The sequence below is a fragment of the Cynoglossus semilaevis genome, chromosome 14 (assembly GCF_000523025.1).
Source record: "Cynoglossus semilaevis isolate Cse_v1.0 chromosome 14, Cse_v1.0, whole genome shotgun sequence".
Classification (NCBI taxonomy): Eukaryota; Metazoa; Chordata; class Actinopteri; order Pleuronectiformes; family Cynoglossidae; genus Cynoglossus; species Cynoglossus semilaevis.
The window spans coordinates 1,768,393-1,792,537 of NC_024320.1; the positions used below are offsets into that span (position 1 = coordinate 1,768,393).

At 39.3% G+C, this 24,145-nt stretch overlaps 3 protein-coding genes across 3 annotated transcripts in view; 2 read left to right on the forward strand and 1 right to left on the reverse strand.

Moving 5' to 3' along the window:
* scarb2c (scavenger receptor class B, member 2c) overlaps window positions 1-4,344 on the reverse strand; it is a 9,919-nt gene extending 5,575 nt beyond the window's left edge. The window contains exons 1-6 of the mRNA XM_008324343.3: window positions 4,067-4,344; window positions 2,875-3,032; window positions 2,075-2,219; window positions 1,784-1,975; window positions 1,609-1,700; window positions 624-743 (exon numbers count right to left, since the gene is read on the reverse strand). Of these exons, the coding sequence (XP_008322565.1) occupies window positions 624-743; window positions 1,609-1,700; window positions 1,784-1,975; window positions 2,075-2,219; window positions 2,875-3,032; window positions 4,067-4,189 (830 nt within the window). The 5' untranslated portion in view covers window positions 4,190-4,344. The remainder of the gene's footprint in view (window positions 1-623; window positions 744-1,608; window positions 1,701-1,783; window positions 1,976-2,074; window positions 2,220-2,874; window positions 3,033-4,066) is intronic.
* Window positions 1-24,145, forward strand: part of LOC103389085 (ephrin-A5-like) — a 1,154,841-nt gene that overhangs the window by 1,035,120 nt on the left and 95,576 nt on the right. The window lies entirely within an intron of this gene.
* Window positions 6,678-24,145, forward strand: part of rai14 (retinoic acid induced 14) — a 38,375-nt gene continuing 20,907 nt past the window's right edge. Inside the window, exons 1-2 of the mRNA XM_025061988.1 lie at window positions 6,678-7,170; window positions 8,716-8,794. Coding sequence (XP_024917756.1) covers window positions 7,031-7,170; window positions 8,716-8,794 — 219 coding nt within the window. The 5' untranslated portion in view covers window positions 6,678-7,030. The remainder of the gene's footprint in view (window positions 7,171-8,715; window positions 8,795-24,145) is intronic.

The following is a 24,145-nucleotide window of genomic DNA, read 5'->3' on the forward strand; positions in this document are numbered from 1 at the left end:
GGTAAAGCTTCTTCCGCCACGCAATTAGACCGTTGAGTAACTCCGGACATAGGTTGCACAACGCACCTTTAAAGCTCACTTGCAGTTTCTATGCTATTTATGTATTTATATTTTTACATATATTCTGCTAGTTATAGACACTCTGAGCATACTGCATATGCATGTATATTGATCTCTGCTCAAATATATAAATATGTACATACTCTGCATATATTTGTCTCTGCTGCTAATTATGTATTTATATATTCTTTGCATATATTCTGTATATATTTCTCCCTGCTATTTATATATATAGATATACTTTACATATACTGTATATAATCTTCATATATTTATTTCTGCTGCTTGTTTCACTACATATAAAGTGTTATGTAGTACCAAACTGTTCCAGGGTAAACATATTTACTTTTATATGGCTGAAACGACAATAAAACCCACTTGACTTGACAACTTGTTCTCTCAGACTCTTTTACAGTGACAGAAAGCTGAAGTTAGAGCAGCAGTAAACAGTGACCTCTTTCCAGAGGCCAACACTGTTCAGCACTGTCAGCATGCAGTGATGAGGGGAGAAGCTTCAGATTATAAACCTCCCATCCCTGGTTGTTTCACTGATCTCCACTCACCTGCACAGGTCCGAGGAGAACATGTAGAGAGCTTCATTCTTTTTAATGACCGGATGGAAAGATGCTCCGTTGGTTCCGTTGATCATGTTGCACTCGTCGGTGGTCCACCAGTTCAGAGAGCTGTGGGAATGCACAATTTCACAAATGTCCATTTATCTTTCACATCAATGCATCACAAATGTTGTCATTTACATAGGTTTCAATGTAAAAAGAACTGAAATATTTTAAACCACTTTCATTGGCGGGTACTGTGTTTTCAGAAGTATAAAAATATTCATTAAGGAGCAGATGAAGTACTTAGGTTAGAATGAACTCAGTGAAAGCTGCTGCCTAGTTTATAGGTTTAACACACACAGACAATAACAAATGGATTATCCTTCATTATCCTTATTTTGAAACATATCCTTCATTTTATGGTTAAAAACATTCTTATTTTGGCTGATGTTATTATTTGAGTTTCATTTTTATTAAATATATTTTAATGAGGAGACTGTTCTTTAAACACCCTGTTCGGCCTACAACTAAAACTGGCTTTTAAAGTTTGGCCCCTTGGTTGACTGGGTTTGACACCCCTGCAGTATAAACACCTTGTACAGTGTATATCATATTTCAAAGACAATAGAATAATTCATTTAACAAGACCAGCATTAGAAATAAGATTCAAATGATGGATTTTTTAAAGCTCTGAGATTCTGAGTCTTCTATGTCCTTGTATATTTCATTGGTCAGATAAACCAACGTGTTGGCCACACAACTAACTGATGAGTCCTCACGTTATTTACACAGATACTGAAAAATGAAAGGACAACAGTCCCGGTGAGATAACCTCCTCTGTGTTCCTGCTGTATAATCTTTTCAAAGACGGTTGATAAAGTTTTCCTGAAGTCGTCCTTTTTACCTCAGTGAGTGTTATCAGTGCCACTGTCTGAACACACAGAATCAATGATTCTATTACTTCTAGAAGGGACAGGATGGACATGATCACCTTTCTCCGTTCCATGTGTCCACTCTGGCAAAGTCTTTGTAGTTTTGTTTGCCAGTGAAAAAGACATAATCACCGTCGTTGGAAGCATTGCTCTGTTGGGGGTTTAAATAAACAGTCAGTGTTGGGTCTAAGGTCTCTCATCACATACAGTATTCTGTGGGAAATGAAATGACACCTTATAGAAGAGTCCAAAAACATCATCCAGATCTGGTTTTAAAGTGCGCAGAGCTTTGAGCAGTTCATCTTCATAACCCCACAGCAGCTCTCCAACTGTGCGGGTGGTGAACAGGCCTTCATCACTGGACCTCATGTAGGAGGAGATAAGATTGGCCATAATAATGCTATCCTTGAATTTCTCCATCACGGTCTACGAGGAGGAGGAAGGAAAAGAGAGGTTAAACACCCAAGTGTACAAATGCATTGTGGGTAGAATTATCCCAAAATTAAAAACAGTTCTTTGGTTCACCATGGCAGGGATGTTAACGGTCCTGATGAGATCACTCTCTGGACCCCGGGACATGTTTGGTTCAAAAATGTAGGTTTTGGTGTTGATGGATGCTACTTTAGTGCCATTTTCCAGGAAGTTTATTTCCTCCATGGGTCTGTACTCCCTGTGATGCCAAAACACAAGTAAGTTAGTTATTTATATACAAGTAAGTAAACCACAATTTATGAAACAGGAAAAGGGGATGGAGAAATGCATAGACCCTCGTTATGCAATTCTGGTTTCAAACAAAGCTGTTGTGTCAGCCAGAGCTGAGGTCAACAGTTGAAAGCTACACAGAGACAGGACCGCACTGTTATCAGCAACGATCAGGCGTTATAATACATGTTAACTTCATAAATATCTTTTATCAACATTGGGAAAATGATTCTTGTAAAAATTGGCTGTATTCAGTTATTATGTTGCAATATTACATTCATGTGATGCTGTTTTCTTTTTTAAACTTGTTTATCCTCTCAAGAATTCTAGTTCAGAATTTAGGCCATTGTAATTAGTTGACTGTTGTTGGATCTTGTAGAAAGAAAAATGTAGTGCATGATTGTTATGTCTGTTTCAGTGTCAGTTTGTTCTTATAGTTTTAGTTGGCGCCTTTCATTCGATTTAGCTAAGAGAATAATGAAAAATAATGAGCCGCAAACCTGATTTTAAACCCAGAGGTGTCTCTGTGAAGGCAGCAGTTCTCATTTTCTTTTTTCTGCAATCATGTGGTTTCTATAAACGTGTGTTTAAATACTTGAGCTTTTTTCATATCCTGTTTTCACCTGTATGTATACGGCCCAATCTCCAACACGGCCGGCCTCTCTCCATCTAGCACCTCCAGGGGATTGGTCAGATTAAAAAAGTAAAACTGCATGTAGATGGGTGCTGGCGGATTTTCCCAGGCCTTGAATGCTTCTGAGCCATTCTTCAAAACCACCTCCTATAGGGAACAAAGTTCAGTGGGTTAAATGTTTTGCAGAGTTCAGCAAAGTTGAACGATTAAGGACAGATAACCTGCTGACTGAGAGGTTCCTCTTATCATGTTACAAACACTAAACTGCTTGACATATGACGCTGGGCATCAACAGATGCAGCATTAGTTAACGTAAACTAGAAATGCTTTTCATGATCGAGAGAACGGGAGCACATCACTGAACAAACACCCTTTGTCTGGGAGTTTGTGGAAATTACTGTGGAAACTCAAAGATTATTTCCATTGACTTAACACAAATTTTAAGCACATGTCCAAAATCAGACAAATCATTTTTGTCTTTTTTGGCTATCTAACTTTGGGTTGGTAGTTATTGAGGTCCTTACAGCCATGAACATTACTACTGGTTGCTGTGTTAGAATTAAAGTCACATGTTCCTGGTTTGACCAAGTAAATACAGCAACTTTTAGTACCACGACAGACCTGGTTTGAGTCTCAAATAATCTCTTACATTAAACTAAAATATTGTCATAAAAAGTGAACACTTCCAACAATGGGTTGAGAATTAACAATTTGCATATTTACAAACTGATTTGCTTGAGTACTGTATTCGGACTGTATTATGGAGTCAAGTATCCCTTACAAGATGAAGGTGACATCCGTCATGGAGTTAAATAGTCAGCAACTTAGAACTACTATAGGAACAAAGTTTAAATTAAACTGACCTCGAATAAATTTCATATAAAATGAGCCAAATACGGAAACAATAGAGTTGAAAAAGTTCTCCCATACAAAAAAAAAGTCTGAGGGTAGAAAAACAGATTAAAGTGCCATCATATTTAACAAATAACTATATGAATACAGTACATTCTTGGACCAACGTAACAAAGACATACATTACGTCTATCAGGCAATGACCCGAAGCTAAACACGGCCAAATAGGCCGATAACAGATTAAGCAAACCATATGCGTCTAAGACTATAGTTTACTGGGTTTCTTGTCTAGACAATATCAACAACATTAACCCCAGAAAAGCTCTTACCGTCTTTACCACGGACTGCACCAACTGTGGAAACACGTTAGACAGGACTAAAGCAATGCCCGCGATTAAAAGCAGCATAGAGACAACCCCAATGCTGTAAATACAACATGATTTCAGCGGCATGGTGACAAAGCAAACGCAACACAGTAACTAAGAGTTACCCGACGGACACCGCCTCTGCTGGAAGCCTATCTGACATTAGCCACAGTGACAGTGGTGTGTGTGCGCTTGTTTTGTTTTGATGGCCCAGGAACCTGCTAGATGGTGCAAAGACACACTTCCGGAATAAAATATTTCCCTCCCACCATCTTCCGCTCTCGTAAACATTAACGCTGTTTTCTAAAAGAGAAATTAAGTTGGACTCGTAATGACTGTAGTGACATGTTTAAATATCCCTTGCAAGTTCTGCATTTTTTAAATGTACAACATATTAGCTCAGTTTGACTGAATATAGCTAGTAGCACAATTAGTTCGATATTTCGGCAAAGACATAAGGGAAGTTCATCTCTTGCAGCATAAATACTCTTTGTTGTACAGCGCATGACAGTAGCGTCATTAATTACTTGACTGAGTCAGGACTTTTTTTTTTAACTTTACAAAAATGGGACCCTTTTAACTAAAAACTATCCCGAACGAAGCCCGCCCACAATCCGGTTGCTAAATATATAAAAATGTTTTTTTAATTATGGTGAAATAAATGTCTATATCTCTATTAACCATTGGGTTACTGCAGACGTTAGAGTAAGTTCTACAATATTATCTGGCTTGTTAATGTGTTTAAACACACAATGTAATTTGATGAGATTATTTTGCGCAACGTCTTGAGGACAAACATAACATTTTATCTAATACATTAATTTATTTTGCTCTTGTGCTCTCTGCAGAAAAGAGTTTTTTCCATTTTTAATTTATTAATATATTCGTAATTAAAAACATTACAGTGTCATTTGTACCACAGCAATTCTAAACGTTAATTTAAAAGACAAATGTACAATTGTAATTCCCATTACAATTAAAGAGTGGCGAAAGATAAAATATTTTCCACTAGAGGTCAGTGTCTCAGCACGTGAGAGATAGCATGGCAGTGCCTCAAAAAGCCACACACAGGAATCCTATGAAATGAGCCCGCATTTTCTTAGATCATCATTGTTCATGTGTTGGTGTCTTTTAACTGTTGTTTTTTACTTTTCCTAATCGTTACTAAAAACAAACAAACAAACTTATTATCTGACATATCTTATATCCTATGTGTGAATATCAGAGAGAAACTATTGAGAAAAGTTAGGTGATTCCAATAAAGTTTTTTTTTACTCTTAGTTGGTATAGTGGTTTGAGCAGTGGTGGCTTGGTGGTTAAGGAAGCAGACTTGGGTCTGGAAGGTTTCAGGTTCGAGTCCAACAGCTCAAGTTACCACTGATCCGCACTGAGCATGGCACTGTCCCCACACACTGCTCTCTGGGTGCTTGAGCTGCCCCCTGCTCACACTGGTGAAAGGTCAAAGGCGGAGGTCACTTTTTGTTGTCCTCTGTCACTATGACAAATAATTCACTTTTTGACAGGGAGAACCAAATTGTTTGAATCAAAATGTATTGCCCCTAACACAACAAGAAGGTCTAAGATTTCATTGTTTCAGTTTACAAATAGCACAAACATTACACCCTCATAGCTGAGACGCGTTTGAACCTGTATTAATAGGATCGTCGGATTGCTGTTGTAACACATGCCCATAAAAGATATGACATAATGCCATGTCTAAATAACAGAGTTGCTCATTCTTACAAATTATGGCTATTATAAAATCTTGGTCTTAAACATGGAGCCCAGTGATCACATTACAGGGTTACAAGGATACAGAATGTGTCTACATAAAGAAACAGTGACTTCAGAAACAAGAACAAAAATAAGTAAAGACACAAAATTGGAGATGCAATAGAGCTACTGGGATATCTTTATCTCTAAAATCTCTATAATATCTTAAAAGAAGACAAAGAGAAATTATGCATGCATTTCAAACAATATCTACAGCAGATGCAAAACAACAAGTAAAAAAGACATGTCAGAAAAGAAAAAAAACAACAAAATATTGCAGTAATCTCTGTTGGTATTCAATAAACTGTGTTTCTCTGTATAGCTCTATAACAAATGATACACCAAAGAAGATATATTTCAAAAGTTACTGCCACCATAGTGGCTTCATTTATGCTCAAATTTATTTGATACAAGAAATGATTATAGTACTAGTCAGTCAACTCTGAGGCTCAGCTATGCTAAACTAATCTTGCGAAAAAGTGTGCAGAAAAGTGGACCTTTTCTGGTGTTTTAATAGCAGCTCTGCATCAATTGGGTTGCATTACCGCCCCCCACTGGCTCTTTTGTTTTTACCGATTTGTATGTCTACCTAGAAATAATCCTTGCCAAAGAAAGTAAAAGAGGAAGAAAAGAAGAATCATGCGCTCAAACGAACACAGAACTATTCCATGACTGCTTCCTGTGGCACACAGAAATGACAGATTTTTATTTTATTTTTTTAAATCAAATGTTCTAGTTTACTTCTTTAGGAAGTTGATGAATACTATACGTTAATGTGTTTCTTGGAGGAAAGATACTGAACAAAAATACAACAAATGCAAAAAGTGAGACTGAGCAACTACAAAAACTGTAAAGGTTGTAGTAACTAATGTGTACCAAGGCCTGGAGTCACCAAGTGTGTCCCAGCCGGTTCTAATTCATGTTGCCCCACAAACTACTGCCAGTGTGGTTTTGTGGGAATTGCCCCCTTAACCAGAACATGAATGGGACACAATGGAGGACACCAGAGGGCTCGGTCAACGCGGTCACGAGAGCTGTGGGAGAGAGTGACGTCACTTTCCTAGACCGGGCAGCGGCCGTTTGTGAGTTTAGAGCAGAGTGGGAGAGAGAGGGAGAGAGGGGGGAGGACAACAGTAGCAGCTCAACTTTTAATGTATGCGTGCCGAGCCGAGTAGAGCCAGTGTGGAGCTGCTTCTCCTCCTCCCTGCATCCTCCAGCGGGACTCCAGTTCCACTCGCTGTTTCCGCACCGGCTCTGCTCGTTTCCCCCCGGTGTCTGGTTCATAAAAAGCCGAGGTGAGCGGGTCGGTTTTCTCCTTCTGCGACTTCAGCCTATAACCCGGGTAAGAGTGTCCATTTAATGCGTATCATTTTTATTATTATTGTTGTTGTTATTATTCTATTGTTTTACGAAAACATTGTAATGAACGGTTTGTAACAAGTTAACTCCGCGGAGCAGCAGCAGAAAAATCAATCACATTTTCAAATGTTCGCTCTTTAACGGTCACAGTATCGATGCACGCCGCGCGTGTTTGGACTGTTTTTGTGCTTTAAAAGAGCTGCAGCTACTCTCCGCGTTATCTCCCTTTTATGCGCTACAGCCATTACTTTATGTGGAGCTTTATGCAGAGCATGCACAGGTAACTAAAGTTTTCCCAGCTGCGGTCTGATGAGTTTGCTGCCACAGTTCAGCCAGAACGTGTTCGTCAGCAGCGTTTGTTTTTGGTTGTGCACTCACTGACATGTTGCTATGTTTTCGAGACATTAACATAAAGCACGAATCCTCTACCACACGTGTCTAAAGTCTGGGTTCGGGGGCGGAACGTGGCACCTGGCTGTGTATTATATAGTCTGAAAAAACATTTCCCAGAACTCTTTACAAGTGCAATTTGTTTAACTAAAAGTATTTTCTGTGGCTAACTTTTTGCAATTTCTTTGCCATCTTTTAGTTATCCTTTGTCTTTTTACATTTAATTTTCAATTTATGAAAACCCTAGCTGCTGTTTTTAAGACATATTTCTTATGTGTTTGTTTACTTTCTGTCTGGCTAACCTTGACAATTTCTTATAGCCAATATAATTTTGTTTCTTTTTTTCCTTTCAATTTATTAAAGTCAGGTCTTGTTTTTTGCAGAAATAACAATAATAAAAATAATAATACATTTGTAGAGTTATCATTGACCAGCAGAGAATCATGAAAGTATTCACTTCTGAGAATCATTATTTCACCACCAGTACAAAAATGATTCCTTCAGGACAAAACTACCCGCTCTCATCTGGAAGAGTCTTAAGTTTCTCGCATGGTGCTTTCTGTTGAAATCTAAGCAGACACGGTGAACCCTGGACATAACAATAATGAAGAAAGTAGGCTAGTTGTGCGTGAAAAAATTCACCAGGGGCCAAATAATTGACAAAGTAATTTCAAGAATGAAAAACTAGAAATTTCCTCAGGCAGTAACTGTGCAAATGTACTGTAAAACCAGACGCCCCCTAGAGCTTTGTGGTGATTTGAAACATCGCTGTAGGAAACGGTCCAAAACCAGATAACATTCCCAGAAACAGGTTTAAATTAGAAATGCATGTGTTTATGTCCTGACTGCCTTTCACTACCTCTCGCCGTAATGTATCTTTCTATGTGTTACTGCTACGGGAATAAGTGTTGGCCTCAAACCCATTATAAAATGCTCATTACTCATTCATCAATGAAACTTTAATCATAAAACAACAAAAACCCTACTCTGACGATAAGTCAAATTATGTCGCAAAAAATATTAAGATTTAAAAAGTATTTCTCAGGAAACATTGTTGGGTATGAACATCTGTATTGTATTTTTCTCCACAGTCTCCAGTGGTTTAAGTGGGTAAATGCATGGACCACGCTTAACATGAAGAGCCTCAAAGCCAAGTTTAGGAAAACTGATGTAAGTACTGTAACATGTGTTCTTGGCTGCGTCCTGTGTGAGCACATGCATGTTGTGTACTCATGTGCTTGAGTATGTCTGCCTGGCTGCGTCAGAGTCTGTGTCTGTGTACGTTTGGCTGCAGTGTTTGCTGATGATTTATGAGAGAGTTCCTTAAGCATTGGGACAGGAGCAGCAGGAGCAGAACCCAGAGCCGTGTTCATATTTGTTTAAGACAAAATAAATAGTTGTGACAAATCAAACGAATGGGTTTAAAACACTAACATATATTTTCATGATGTTATCTAGACCTTGGTAAATGTTTAAAGTTAAAATGATGACTTGTCATCGCTAACTGCCCGAAGGTCATGAGAATTTTCAGATTTTGCAAAGTTGGGGTCAGGTGGTTCAGAAACTGTGATTTGTCATTTGAACAGTGTCACACTGACTTATTATTACAAATGCCACAATTTTTTTACCCCTAAATATAAAAGTAAGCACCCCACTTCTAAGCTCATGCATTTTATTGACAAATCAGTGAATTTAGTTTTGGATTATTTAAATGAGTTATCAACTACCTTTTTTCGTCATTTGTTTCAAGAGAAAAATGCAAACAAATTTAGGAGGAATCTAGCATTTTTTAAAACACAATGCTGTTGGCCGAGGCACTGAAGAAGAAAACAAACTCAGTGATCCATTATATCTATTTTATTCTCTTTACTTTTATACAGTGAAACCCCGGTTGTCGAACGCCTCCCTTTTCGAACAATTTGGTTCACAAACAAAATCTTTAACCAAAAATTGCCCCGGTTAAACCAGGTTTGCAATGTATTTGCAAATGCAGCCTGGCTCAAATAAACTAAACCACAAGGCTTTTCCCTTGCACATAATATTACTACAAATACAAAGCAATATTCAGCAACTGCTTCTTTATAAGGCAACATTGATAGTTGAGTCAGTCACTGTGATAGAGTTCAGAGAAACTTCAGCACAGCCTTCAATGTCCCTTTTCTTTCTCTCAATAATATTTACCTGCAGCACCTTCTTGTACCTGTGTCCTTTCAAAGCCACCCCAGTGTATACTGAATACATTTGGAGGTGAAACATGTTGTCCAGAATGATGCCCTGTTGCTTTTATAAAAAACTGTGCTTCCTCCTGAAACCACAGGACCATACTATTTTACTTTGAACCATAGCTCTTGTGTTGGATCTGCTGCCCTGAGAAGACATATCTGTACTGACTTATCTGTACGTCTTGTAATATTGTAATATTTTATTTTGGGGACTTTTTCTTCCTTAACTGAATGCAACTTTAAAAATATGATGAAATAGTGAAAAGAATCCTGATGAATATTGACTAATGAAGTTGCAGTTGAATTGCCTCTATACACTGTCCCAGAGAAAAACTAGATCCTCCTGACTGTGACTAATTCCTTTGGGAAGATTTCTTCAGTCAGTCATTGGTCACAGCTACCATGCACTATACTCACAGGAAGTGAGGTGTCTCTTCAGCATTTGACTCATCCGTCGTCACTATGGCCATCGTGACACAGAGTCAAAGGCAGACAGGAAAAGTCTGGAGGCTAACGGAATGAACAGGATTAGTTTCAGGGTAGCCAGTGAGTTTCTCAAGAAAGGAAGTTTGAAACAATGATAGATGAATGCTGAATTAATGAGACTCCTCGGTGATGTGGACAGTTTCCATTAGATTAAGAGTGTGTGTGGTGGAGCAGTATGGTGAGTGCTGAGTAAATGGCATGCACAGTTAAGAGGGAATGTCCCACAAAGGAGTACTTGGTTGGAAATACATATCTGCTTTTACTCACTTGTAGCCGCAGCATACTTTACTGCATAAATGGAGCGTGGATTACTGTGGGGGACAATACTTGCTGCTGGAAACTAGAACTGAGACCGTGAGATACACAGTATACCTAAAGTCCAAATGTACAGTCTGTAATCGTCTTTTTACTAATAAAAGTAGAGGGGAAAAGCCTTGGTATTTGTGCATGTGATTATGTCCTGATATTAGAAAATGATTGCATATTTAGTCAGCTATGTAAGGCTGTACAATAGTGCCCATTGTTCTTGAAAATGTTGAGTACCAAATTGTGCTGCGCAGGTCTTCATCGTTCTTTCTCACTGGACAAAAAAAAATGAGCAGAGTCTGTCTCACCTGGTTATGAGGTGCTCATGGGGTCAAGTCTTAACCTGGTGTTGCTGTTGTTAAGCCGTTAAATATGTGTGCTGTCATAGTAAGGCCCTTGTCCTCCCTAAAATAACCAGTTGTGGGCGGGTTTCGAGAAGAAAGAGAAGGCCAGTGGATGTGAATGTTGCTTGGAAACAGGACAGAAGCCATTCACAGTGATGTGGGCCTTTGCAGGCTTCACACCCACACCATTGAGCAGTTGGATTTTCTCATATGTATCATTACTTCTTGGTTGTAATAAATCTCCAATTTTTATATGTGTATTCTCTGCGTTTCTACTTAGACGCTGCAATGTTGTGGCGAACGTTAATCTTAAAGTCCATGAAAAAACCCTGGCTGTCCTCCAAGTCTATATTAAACTGAGTGTATGTATGGTAAGTCATGCTTGGAGCATTGAATGAGAACTCCAACCACTGGTGTATTTCTCTCCTGCTGGACTCTGGATAAACATGTTGTGCTTTTATTACCAAGGAATTATTGTCCTCCATCCAGTAGATTATTTAACGTTGCCTTTATTTTGCATGCAGAGCATGCATGAGGGAACCAGGGCCAAGGTATTGTGGATTTAAATAATGGTCATGATTTAAAAAGAAACAAAAACAATCCCATCACTCCAGGAAGTTTGTCGTCTGAGCCAAAACTCATTCCATTACTTTTTATAGAAACCCTGAACCACCTCAATAGAGAGAAAATATCTTGTTGGTTCTATTTTGGGCTGCGTATGTCAGTGACTGATTACCAAGGAATGTTTCCCCCAAAACCAGCCCTGCATTTTTAAAAAAATAAAATAACAGAAACCTAATGCCCTTGTAAATAGTTTTTTGTCTTCTTTTTTATGAAGTCAAGACATTTCTAGATGTGTAATGGAGAACATATGTTGGAAGTGTCCAACCTGTACAGAACACCTTCCTCTCAGAATTGGTCTGCAGCTCAGGACCTAAATGACCTTACTCCTAAACCTAGAGTTGACTGATAAGACCAGAGAGTTAACTCATGAGGGTTAGGGTTCCCACATTCATGCCTGTTTTAATATCTCATATATGCATGGTCAAAAACAGCAGTCGTCAACCTTTTTTAATTGTTAAGGGATTGTTAAGGATAAGTACATCTAAAAATAAAACCTAAATAAAACACATTTTAGAATTTATATAATTCTTTCACTGTGGACTGATACCAAATGACCAAGGGACCGGTACCAGTCCATAAACCAGGGGTTGGTGACGCCTGCTCTAAAATGTTTTTCTTTAACAGCATATATTCTTTTCTGGATTAAAACTGGAGCCAATCCCAAAGACATCAAACATGACTGTATATTTAAAAAAATATTTCAGTAGTCATCAAGGTAGTGTAGGGTAGAGTGGAACAAACGTCCAACGGAATACAATTGTGACAGGACTAGGAATGTCACGATTATAGATTTCCTTCGTACGATTATTGTCAGAGAATTTAGGATACTGTTAGGATAATTTTAGGATTATCACAATTATTATCATTAATTTCACAACACTATGAATGTGTAAAATCACACAAACACCCTTTGTAGGTCATAGAGTTTCTTCTTCATCTTTTGATGCCAGAATAAGAAAAATATATAGCAATAAAGTATGGAATATGACAATAAAAAATCACCACTGCTCTTTAAGGATAAAACCAAATTGCTACATATGTACTGTGTATTTTCCTTAGCGAAAACAGATGTGAAGGGCTACAGGACCTCTACTTTTCTGTCATGTATTGTCTTTTAAACCCAAAATGAACTATAGTGATACTGTCCTGTGCTATACTGCGTTTAGAAATATATTGCTATTTATTACAATATTGTGATAACGCCCAACCCCAGTTGGGTGGAAACATATTGGATCCGCACCACAATTGTTTTATGGCATGCTGGTAAGCCGTCATCCACAACGTCACCCAGTCGTTTTCTCTGTAGCCAAAATAATCCCTTGTGGCTAATTTAATACGCTTGGTTGAGGGAAATAACTCTTCTTTTGCCATTTTCCCCAACTTGTAACTTTTTGTAGGACCTTTAGAGTTGTGCTTAACTATAGTTCTGGCATATTATTTTCTGACGCTAATCAGCAAACGTTTAGAGCTTATCCTTATGATAAGATTAAACACACATCATTTTCCACTCTTTATAAGATTAAACACACATCATTTTCCACTGTGACATCCTTCTGACCTTTAGCATAATTTGGCATTTTGTTCTAACTCTTGATGCAGACAGAGCAACTGTCTCAGGGTCAGAACACAGACAGCAGATTGCCCATTGATAACATGCTTCAGGACAGGGGTCACCAACTGTTTTGTCGGAGGGCCAGAATTTTCAGGACAGAGAACTTGGGGGTGGGACACCTAAATAAAAATCAAATTATTATGATTATTATTTGAAGTTTATTTTAGTATCCAAAAGGAATGTTTGGTGGGCTGGATTTGGCCCACGGGCCGCCAATTGGTGATCAGTGCTTTAGAGCAGGCATGGCCAACCTGTGGCTCGGGAGCCACATGCAGCTCTCTGCCCAGTTTAATGCGGCTCTCATGTCGAATTTCATGTTTGTGTTTTTTTACGCTATGTGAACCTCATCGTGATGGTCGTTGATGCAAATTACTTAGGGAAAACCCAAAAAAGTTTTAAAAGAGTTTTTTTTTTTTTTTAATGATGGGGCAGTTCAGGTGTGCCCATGTATATCATGTGGCTTTTTGCAGTAACACAGTAAAATTGTGGCTCTTAGCCTCTTGACTGGTTGGCCACCCCTGCTTTAGAGTCTTGTCCTGTTGTGGTTTGGTCTGCTGAAGTGCCTGGAATGTTAGTTTTCCAAATACCTATTGTTTTTGTTGGATGAAAACTGTTTTGTGTTGCTTTTTGAAAACTAAACATTGATTATCCAAGGTATAGAGAAACACCCAGACAGTTTTTTCCCCTCTTTTCAACTTGTCCAGTATCATGTCGTGAGGTGTTGTATGGATTGCTTCACCCTAATGTGTCAGATCACTGTTGTGATTGTTACTCACAGTAATGACTCAAGGATCAGGTTTTGTGGAAAACAAACTTAAGTTTGTAATATCCTGTGTTAAATTCTGCGAACGTAACCAGTGTGAACATGTGTTCCAGAATGTGTTTTCCAAATATCAAGGATAACTCACTCAGCAGAATGTGTCAGTAGATTTAGCAGACTTTCTCAAACACTATGGATTATCAAGTAACTAGTAATACCTGCAGGTATTTCAGTATCAGGATCAAGTTCTGCTGAAATAAAACAATGCACTCTTGCTTCATCCAAATCTTGGAGCAGGTGTGGTGTTACGCAAGGTCAAAGTGAATCAGCAGAATTTGTGTTTTTGTGTGGCATAGTTGTAAGACTGTCTACCTGACAGAGTGTTGACAATGCAGAAATGCAACATTTTTTTATGTTAACTGCTGTTCAACACCACTGAAGTATGCAGCTAATGTTTTACTTACAGTAGAAATACAGTAAACCATTAAGTCACCCTCTCTTTGATTTTTATAATTTAAAACTAGGATTACCCACCAATAAAAATCAAATAAAAATCTTAACGATGACGTTTATCGTCAGCTTCTCTTCCATCTCTTACAACTACATTTATTCATTTCTGTTCTCCATCCTTTGCCTCCTTTATAACTCTGAGCTGGTCTTCTCTTCATCTCAATCTTCAACATCCATTGTTTATGATGACCACTATTTCTCCCCAATAATATCCAGACTGCCTTAAACTTACTTCTCTAACTTTGTCTCCAGATTTGTGTCTCTGAGGTAATTGGGATTTTTCTGTGTGAATGTACTAGCAATTCAGTCTCAGCTTTACAGTAGTCTGTATATTTAATTTAAATTCAGTATAGACGTTGACATCACAGACTTCAATTTTTCTCACTGTTAAATGTGTTTTTTAGGAGGATATTTCTAAGTGTAATCTCATTTGTTGTTTAGAACTTTGAAGTCCAATGAGACAAATGTGTTTTGTGAATTTGGTCTATACAAAAAAAATGACTTGACTTGACTGTGTGAGCAAAGCTGCTCCAAATGAGATCATTTGCCCAGGCAATTATCTCACAACTCTGTACTACCCTCCCCCAAACACACTAATGGCTACACCGCTGAGCACCCCCCCCCCCCCCCACACACGTACACACTCTTTTTGTCTGTGAGTGATGTTTGTTATCATGTCTGTGTTCCACTGTTAACAGTAGTCTGAGTATCAAACCCTCAGCCAGACCTCCATACTGTCACAGCAGTAAACCTGCTGCCACAGCTGCAGAGCAAGCAGGATGACTCCGGGCTTTCACACTCACTCACACCTTATCTTCCAATCTCCGTCTTCTACCCTGGACTGCCTTTTTCCTGCATACATGATCTGACTTTAGTTGTGCAAACAGCCGAGACACAGCATTTACTTCTTATCATCAATGATAAAATGTGCCACTGGTGAATCATGCCGCTCACCTGAAAGCATAAAAAATATTTAAAATATATACAGAGAGAACATTCCAAATATTCTAGATATATAGAGTCCAAAAGGACCATTTAACTGTGAGAAAGAAATGCTAGGACCCACATTTTCCATGAAGGTTAAGAGAGAAGTCCGAGTATTCAAGTCATTATGTAGCCGCCGTCCAATTATATGTTTCTCTTCAACTGAAACACAGCCTCAAGTATCTCCTCTTGGCAGCGTTTGATTTGGCTTAGACTGACTTGGTTTGGCACAGACTGGTTTCTTCAGGCTGGGTGTAGAGAATGAGTATTAGTGTGGGGAGTGACAGTAAAACCTCAGGAACAGCCCATCATTAATCTGGGAAGGCAGAGGAGCAGGGGGAGAGGGAGGAGGAAGAGCAGGAGGAAGGGTGTGTCTGTCTGTGTGTTAACTGTGAGCCTGTTCACACTCAATACAGACAGGAAACAAACGTAAAGAATCTGCAAGCCTCGCTCAACACTCATGGCGACTGTGTATTGAAGCACCGCAGAGAAAGAAAAACTAACAGTGACTTTGAATTTCAGCAAAAGAAGTAAGAGCTTCATTTAGTCATTCTTTTTGGACCAGTACACAGGGATGGGCAGAATAAATGGTTGCAGAGTTAATCATAAATTTAGGGCATAAAAAAGAGACTTTAATTTTCCAGTGGACCACAAGAGTTCTCCTCATCATCATAACCATCAATTTGCAAGAGCCATGAGGCAGTGTTATTGGAAGAATAGGTGAAAGACAGTTTCTGTATCAAGTAGTAAAACTGAAGTAAGACTGAATACTATGATATTTGATGGTGTTATGATTCGAGTTTTTTGGTCACCGTTTGTTGGTGTTCAATAGGAGTATAAGGCAATTTAAAAATTTGAGTCACAAAAAAAGAAACTGCACCATTTCAAATATATTTCTATACACATTCAACAGAAAGCAAACTCACAGTTTACCCCAACATTCTCTGTAATTCTGTAAGCAGGGGCCATCAACTACATTTGTCAGAGGGTCAGAGTTTTTCTAGACCTTTGCGGCCGGGCACTAAAATAAAATGAAATAAAAGTAACATTTTTGTTTAACCTTAATATTTGCTTTTATTTTGGAATCCAGTTAAGGGCCTGGCTGAATGGTTTGGCAGGACAAATTCGGCCCCCAGGCCGCCAGTTGATAATCACTGAAGAAAACCATGAACATGACATAGTCCCTGACACTCATCTTAGTGCTATTAGAAATAAAAGGTCACAATTAGCTAATGGCAAAGTATCTCCTTTGTATCCACCACTCATGCCCTGTTGTCATTGGTAGACAACAGCGAAGCACAAACTTTTCAACAGCAGATATGAAATGGTCTTCTAACTCCTGCGAATAGTTAAAACTGCAGAGTTTTTGTCAGAAATCCCTCTGTCTTGAATGTTCTGTTATTTTTCTCGATGTGAACAAGTCGATTGTTGATTGTGTGTGTTCACTAAAGTCTAAAGTTTCACTTCCCATTTTAACCCAGAGATGGATTATAACAGTCCAAGCTGGAGGAATGGGAGATGGCGTTGTACATGTATCCAATTAAAACAGGAAGTGCCCGTGGGACTTCTGCGTTCGTTATCAGTCGTGTATGTGAACTGCACCGTGCAGCCTGAGAACCTGCTCATCAGCAAATAAAAAAAAGACCCAGTGTGGCAGAGGCAAGCCGTGCATGTGTTTGCATGCTGGTTACTCCTGTTTGTTGTCAGTTCAGAGGGTGAGTCAACGGTGAAGAGGTAACGTGTCTGTCTGTCTGTCTGTCTGTCTGTTACTTCATGGTGTTATTGGTTTTCTTCAGAGTTTATCTCTGGAGGTCACTGTGAATTTCTAAGGCTCTGTTATCAGTCCAGATGTGCACGTCTGTTGACACGGTTCAAACTGCATGTGGATGAGGTAAGAATGTCAGACACAAGTTACCATTGATAATGTCGGTGGCACCAGAACAGACAGAAGCAGATAAGGGGAATTAGTCGAAGGCTGACTGAATGTCAAGGAAAGGAGGGTGGAAAGGAAAGAAAGATGAATGAAGACCTAATGAGGAACAACAACTGGATCAGGGGAGAGATGCTTAAGGACTTAGAAAGAAGTGATTGGAAATGATGGGGAAAATGCAAGAGAAAGTCTGTGTGTGTTGGAGGAGCAGGGATCTTCCTGCTCTCAGCTAGCTCGAGCTAGCAGTGTTTAGTTTGGCTTGCTTCAGATAACTGGAACAATACTCATGCTAGGAGATGAATAGATTCAGGGCCAAACTCAGTTCACCTGAAAGAAAAAAAAAAAAAAAAAAGAAACTATGAGAAGTTTGCTCCATGTGAAACGTTTGGCCTCGCTCTGCTTGATTTGTTGCAGGCTTCAAAGAAGTGTTTCCACTCACAGATGTTTGTTGTGAAGATTTAAGCCATGGAAGCGTTTGGACAGTTTTATGATAAAGAAAACATTAAAGTTAGGAATCTAGACAAAGACAGTTTCCTTTTTTTTTACGAATTGTGGAAAAAACTGTCTCTGTGTCTTAAAACAACTGCCAACAGAAGTGTGTTATTTACATTTGAGCTGCTTGTGTAATGTGTCGTTATCTTTACACTGACGGTCAACTCTTAACAACTGTGACACACTACACTCTCCTACTCTACGGACTATAAGCAGCCCCAGAGTGCAATGAGGCTGGTGGATGTCCAAGGCCAACAGAGTTTATTTATAGGGCAGGAAGGGCTGTTGGTGTCAGGAGGAAGTGTTGCATGAGGAGCGTGTTTTACTGGTGGTCTTCTCACATCAATAAATGACCCCAGCCGGACTTTGGCATCCAACTTAACAAACGCTTAAGGAGACAATAACTATATGTCTGATGCTATTAATGGTCATAATGTTGATTTAAACAGTTCAAGTTGGTCAGCTGTAAATGCAGCTTCCTGGAACCAGGTCCTGGGTCTGCTTTATAGCATCAATAAATAAAGACGCTGACTCTTTATTTTTGTTATCCGTACAGTCATAGTGACTTAATGGAATCACCGTAACTACACTAGTTGTGGAGCACAAGAGAGCTACTAAAATAAGTGGTAACGAGAAGTGAATGGAAAAATGTTATGAATAGAGTTTGAATAATGGCGTTTTTCAAGAGTGAATGTCAAGGTAAGCATGTCAAAAGCCTGGCTCTGGGGAAGAGTGTGGCAGTTAGACACGTTTTGTATGGCTGTAGGGTTTTTTTGTGTCTTTTTTTTCAAAAACATTTTTCCTGGCCAACCAGCCACTTATTAGAATGTGTTTCCAGGGGATGCAGTTGTTCCTGCCTTTTAGCTTATTTTGTGGTCCTTGCAATAATTTTATATAATGATATAATATAATATTTTACATAATAAGTTATGTGGCCCTCTGGCCCAGAGTCAATGTCTCTGTCATTGGTGTTGAACCCCAGGGTTCACCTCCTGGGTGAAGATAGAATCCCAGTTAGGGTGGTTGGTACCTTCCAGTGGACTCACCACCCACAGGAAGGTTCAGGGGGGTTGGTACGGTGCAGTGGGATTTGGGTGGTGGTCATGGAGACTGCTGCCCCCGTGACCCGGTAAATAGATGGATGGATGGACATAATAAGTTATGATAAATGTTTACTGGGCTAAAAATGACAGTCATTGGATGAAACTGTGATTCCAGTTTATGCTTGTGTTGTGTGTGAGCTGACATATGGGCAGGAGGAAATGTAGGTCCCTAATTAAACAGTTACATAAAGTAAACACAGCTGTTTGATAACCATAGGGCACAACACTCCTCTTCACTACGAGATAAAATCCCAGGTTAGTCCAGAATGGCTGTCACAGTACAATGAGAACAAACAGCGTTAGATGAACTTTGTCGACTTCGTCATCGATGTATATATCACATCTTAGGTGAATACACTGTGCATATATATTTTTTGGTGGTTCCTTGATATCATCAGTCAGTGGTTTAGCTATGGAGCCTTTAGTGAGCATGCTAATGTTTACAAGACATGAAGTACAAACATGTGAAACAAAGTGCAGTTTGATGACAATGGTTCAGATCAGTAAGAAGACTTAATCTGTCAGAGTGAGAACAACCTTCTGGTCTTTATTGAAAACTTCTGTCTACTCACCCTCTTGTTGTGTGTGTTTGTGTGTGTGTGTGTGTGTCACTGATCCAGAGGGCACTAAGCGCTTTCAGCTGGAGCCCTGGAGAAAGAATGTATTGTTTGAGGACATCTGAGCATCTGCCCTGCTGCAGATAAGGGAAGTGAACTCAAAGCCAAACAAATTGAGGATATTTATGTCAATGAATAAAAATGATTATCCTCCTTATAGGGGGGTGTGTATTGGCAAGAATCTGGCGATACGATACGTATATGATATGATACAGGGGCAGCAATACCCTATATTCCGATATACTGTGATACTATAGGCACGACTATTTACTGAGGTATTTTTAAAGAATTTAATTGTAAGAAAACTGTCAGTATAGCAAATAGTAAATAAACAATCATGCTTAACATCAGGTTACTAAAACTGGAGCAATTGCGGGAATTTTTGGATAAACAAGAATAAGATTGTATATGTACAATTAACTGTACAATTTTTCTGTACAATTAACTAGTGGTCGGAGTTTTAAATGCAGCACAAATGCGATATTTCTGTGTCTATTGAGCGCACCTGAATATAGCCCACTCCCACTAAATTTAAAAATAAAAACATTATTGTACATATATAGGCCGCACTTCTCCAAAAGCCACAGGAGTCCACGTTGTAACATGGGATATTTACACAGAACAATTTTATACAAAAAAAGTTTTTTTTTTCACTTTTTATTAAACAAGTGCTTTGTTTCCAAACAGTGCCTGTAACATGGCTGGTCAGACGGTTAAGCTCTTTCCTGCTTCAGAGCCCCGACCGTAGTTAGAATGCACAGGGGAGACTTGGTGATCTGCTCCAGGGCTGAAGCTAACATTAGCTCCAGGGCTAACTCCTTTACTTTGGTCCTGTCCACAGCAGAGGTAAATAGAAACAGTGAAGTTGGGGTCTTTATTATCAGCCACTCTGACCACAACAGAACAGAAACAGAGTTTTAACAGCTCCTGTATAACCAACTGACGCTTCAACATGACAGGGAGACAACTGACCTCAACTTTAGCTACCGTTCTCTCTCTGTCGCCCCCCACGCACATATATGAACACAGACCATTCACAGACAGACGTACGCTACTAGTATAACACACAGTAGTCTACCAGAAAAGTCATTGATCGCTAGAGGTATGAACTTCGTTAGCCCGTAGAAATCCATAAATTAGCCACATCATTGTTTAAGCTGCAGGGTTCAAAGCTTGTGAAAAAAGTAGCGGCTTATAGACCGGAAATTACGGTACTAAACATTCTGGGTGGCCCCATTTGACTTCCAGATGACCCCAAGGTTGAAAAACACTGCCTTAAAAAATAAATTCTGCATATCTGTTTTCTTGCTGTCTGTGCATAAGTCTGTAGTGTGTGTGTCGTCATTTCAGTTAACGCCTAATTTATTTATTGTCATTGTTATCTTATTAAGTATAAACACATTTTTATCCTGTTGTTTCATTTCCTCTCTGTGGACACAGCACTTCCTCCTATCTATTTCTTTTCTGTTATCCCTCCATAGTTTTGTTTAGTTTTTCCTTCTCAGCCATAGACAGGAATGTGTCAGTCCCTGTGTCTAGTGCTTTAGACCAGGGCAACATTTCCTGACGATTACTGGGCTGATCACCAAGACATTTTTTAGGAAATATTTTTCATTCTCGGATCATGATTACTAGTGGTTTTAATGCCACAGCAGGATCACATTTCTGCCTAAGTATGTCTTTAATCCATGACCAGTCATCTGGAAAAGACATTCTCAGATTTCCATGAAATCTGTCATGGATATGCAATATAATTTTTCTAATCTTCAGACTTCCTGAGAAAGGATTTGCCCAACATGTGTTTCCTCTTTAGCTCCACCTGAGTGAACAAAGTCTTCTGGTCTTTTTGTTCAATTAGCACAAGCCTAAAGATCTGCACTGTCACTGCTTCGACTGGGATACGTAGCCGTAGCAGAGAGAACTCACTTACCCACAAACATATTTCCATCTGTTGATAAGGATGGTGTTTTGTGATTTTTGGAACACGAGAAACTGTTTTTCTTTTAGGATTGGTTGGTCCTTACAAATACAAAGAATGTTACAGGAATACCGCTTCCTGAGCAGAGTTTGTTTTTCATTCACAGAACTGAAAAAGTTCAGAGAGAACACAGCAGAGATGTTTATGTAAGACCCATTAGATTAACACACTTGAAGCACATCTGTTTTCTTAGCAGTTTGATCTGAGACTGCAGGGATGACTGGACTTTTGAAGATTCTGTCCCGTAATTTGCTTCAATGTCCACTACAAATAAAGAGTAGGTTACACACGTGACACAGATGAAGAGACGCAGGAGGAAAAAGGAAACAAATGAAAATGTATGGTGTCTTCAGTCGTTAAAGCAGTGCAGAGGATGTTGGTGGTAAATGTCTTTAATGTCTCTTTGTCTCATTTCTCTTGGCTCTTTCTAGTCCCCGTCTGCTGCCCTAGGCCTGGACAAACAGGAAACACTTAGTCTTATCAGTGAAGCCTTTGTATATCTCTATAAGTGTGAGGCTAGAGACAGAGTGGGAACAAACATGACCGTCCACACCCTGATCCCACAGTAAACACACTTATCTCAGCACGGGCACCGACACAGGGAGAACCTGAGGGAGAGGCAGACCGGGCAGACCAGGAAACTGGGCACAACGCAGACCAGGAAGTCTTTTCATTTCTTGGCATAAGATTTTATGGACAGCCCTGCAATTAAAGGGCGTAGAGACCACATGACATTAGGTTGGTGCAAACAACTGTGGCTACAAGACTACATTTTGGCATTAGCACAGAAACACATACGGCATTTTACCAACATTTATGGAAATCAGTCAGCAGTTGTTCGTATCTCGGGGAACTGCTGTACTGTGAAAATGTGTGTCTAACTGTCAAAAACCTGGGAATATCACATCAACACTAGGTGCTGAATATTCTTGTCATTATATTTAAGTCTTATTGTATGTCTGAATTTTTGAACTTTTTACACACGACTTTCTTTATCTGAATATTTACGATTTAGCGATATGATGAGGCATTGCTAGTTCACGTGAAACTTGATCGTAAAACTTTTCTTTCACTTTCCTCTTGTAACAGGTCACACTAGCCATGCCCTGCACTGATGTTTCTAGCCCCTTACTTCCATCATGCTGTCATTACCCCCCCACTATGACTGTAACTCTTGCAGTGCGTTCTGCTCCATTTACTAAGCCTGGCCATTACAATGTAGCTCAAAGCTATTGGTGTCACACTGCTCCGTATTGACAGCCTGTTATTCTTTGTTTGACCCATTAAAACTACAGACACCGTCATGCAGCATCATGCTAGTCTAGGTCACAGCTTCCCATGTCATTTATTTTCTCTGAGTATCGTGGCAGCCCACCAGGTTTTTCTTGTATCCAGATCTCGATCTTTAGCCTGTTCTGCCAATGTAAACACTGCTGTTTTTTTAAATAATTCATTTCTTTTACTCGCGTATTATTGTAGGTCACCGTAATAAACAGTGACAGGTTGTCTGATAAAGAAGGTCGAGGGAGTGTTTACTCCACTCTGCGGTGTTGTACTGGGTCAGGTGAGGTGAAAGCTTTTGCCCTCTTGTGTATCTCCAGAGTGGATCTTTTGGCAACAAGTCTTGTTACAGGGAGTCATCCTTTATGTTCTACTCCCTGACTAAAGATTAGCCTTACAAAGCAGCTAACAGCGAGCAAACTCTTGGAGATTTCAGATGTAGAGTAAGTGAGTTACTGCTTGTAAGAATGGTGCATATTTCCAAACAAAATATATGTAAACCCACAATCCTAGAGCTACATTCTTGAAATGCTACTCAAACCCATTCCCTTTTCATAGCTGTCGTCACTTTAAAACCTCATTCTTACTGTCTTATTGCCAGGTGACTTTTCTTACTGCTGTGATAGGTCAGACAGGTTTGTATGGTTGACCAACTTCTATCACTAAATCAGGAATGAATATATTTTAAAACCCTTTAGATTTTCATCACTGCAGTTCTACTAAATACTAAATTCTTTTTCCTCAACTATCGTCGCCTCACTCGTCCGTGTCTCTCCCATGGTTTTTGCTACATGCAACGCTATGTTTCCTTTTCTTTCTACCGTCTTTTCGTATCTCTCATCTGACTGCACTGCAACTTCTCAATGTGTACTGCCTAGAATACACACATTTGACTGGCTGAGTCATGTGGGATGGCTCAACTCGTATGCAATTGGCCTGTGCGTTTCCCCATCCACAAAACGACTACCATAAAGACTATAAAAGCTGCGCCGGTTAAAATAGAAGCGCTCCGACAGATTTTAAATCGTAACCCTCTGTTTTTTCTGTAGGTCCGGGTCCGTATGAGACAGCTTCTGGGTCCGGACCCGGACCGCGGTCCACCTGTTAGTGACCCCTGCCTTAGAGGTTATACTGTAGATCAACACTGCTAAATAACCAGGTCTGTGTCCATAAAAATGTGTGAAACCGTGAGGTAACCATATGCTTTATATGGTTTAATGCCATTTCTATTGAAAACTCAAGTTTAAATTGATCCTTCGATCCGATGAAATT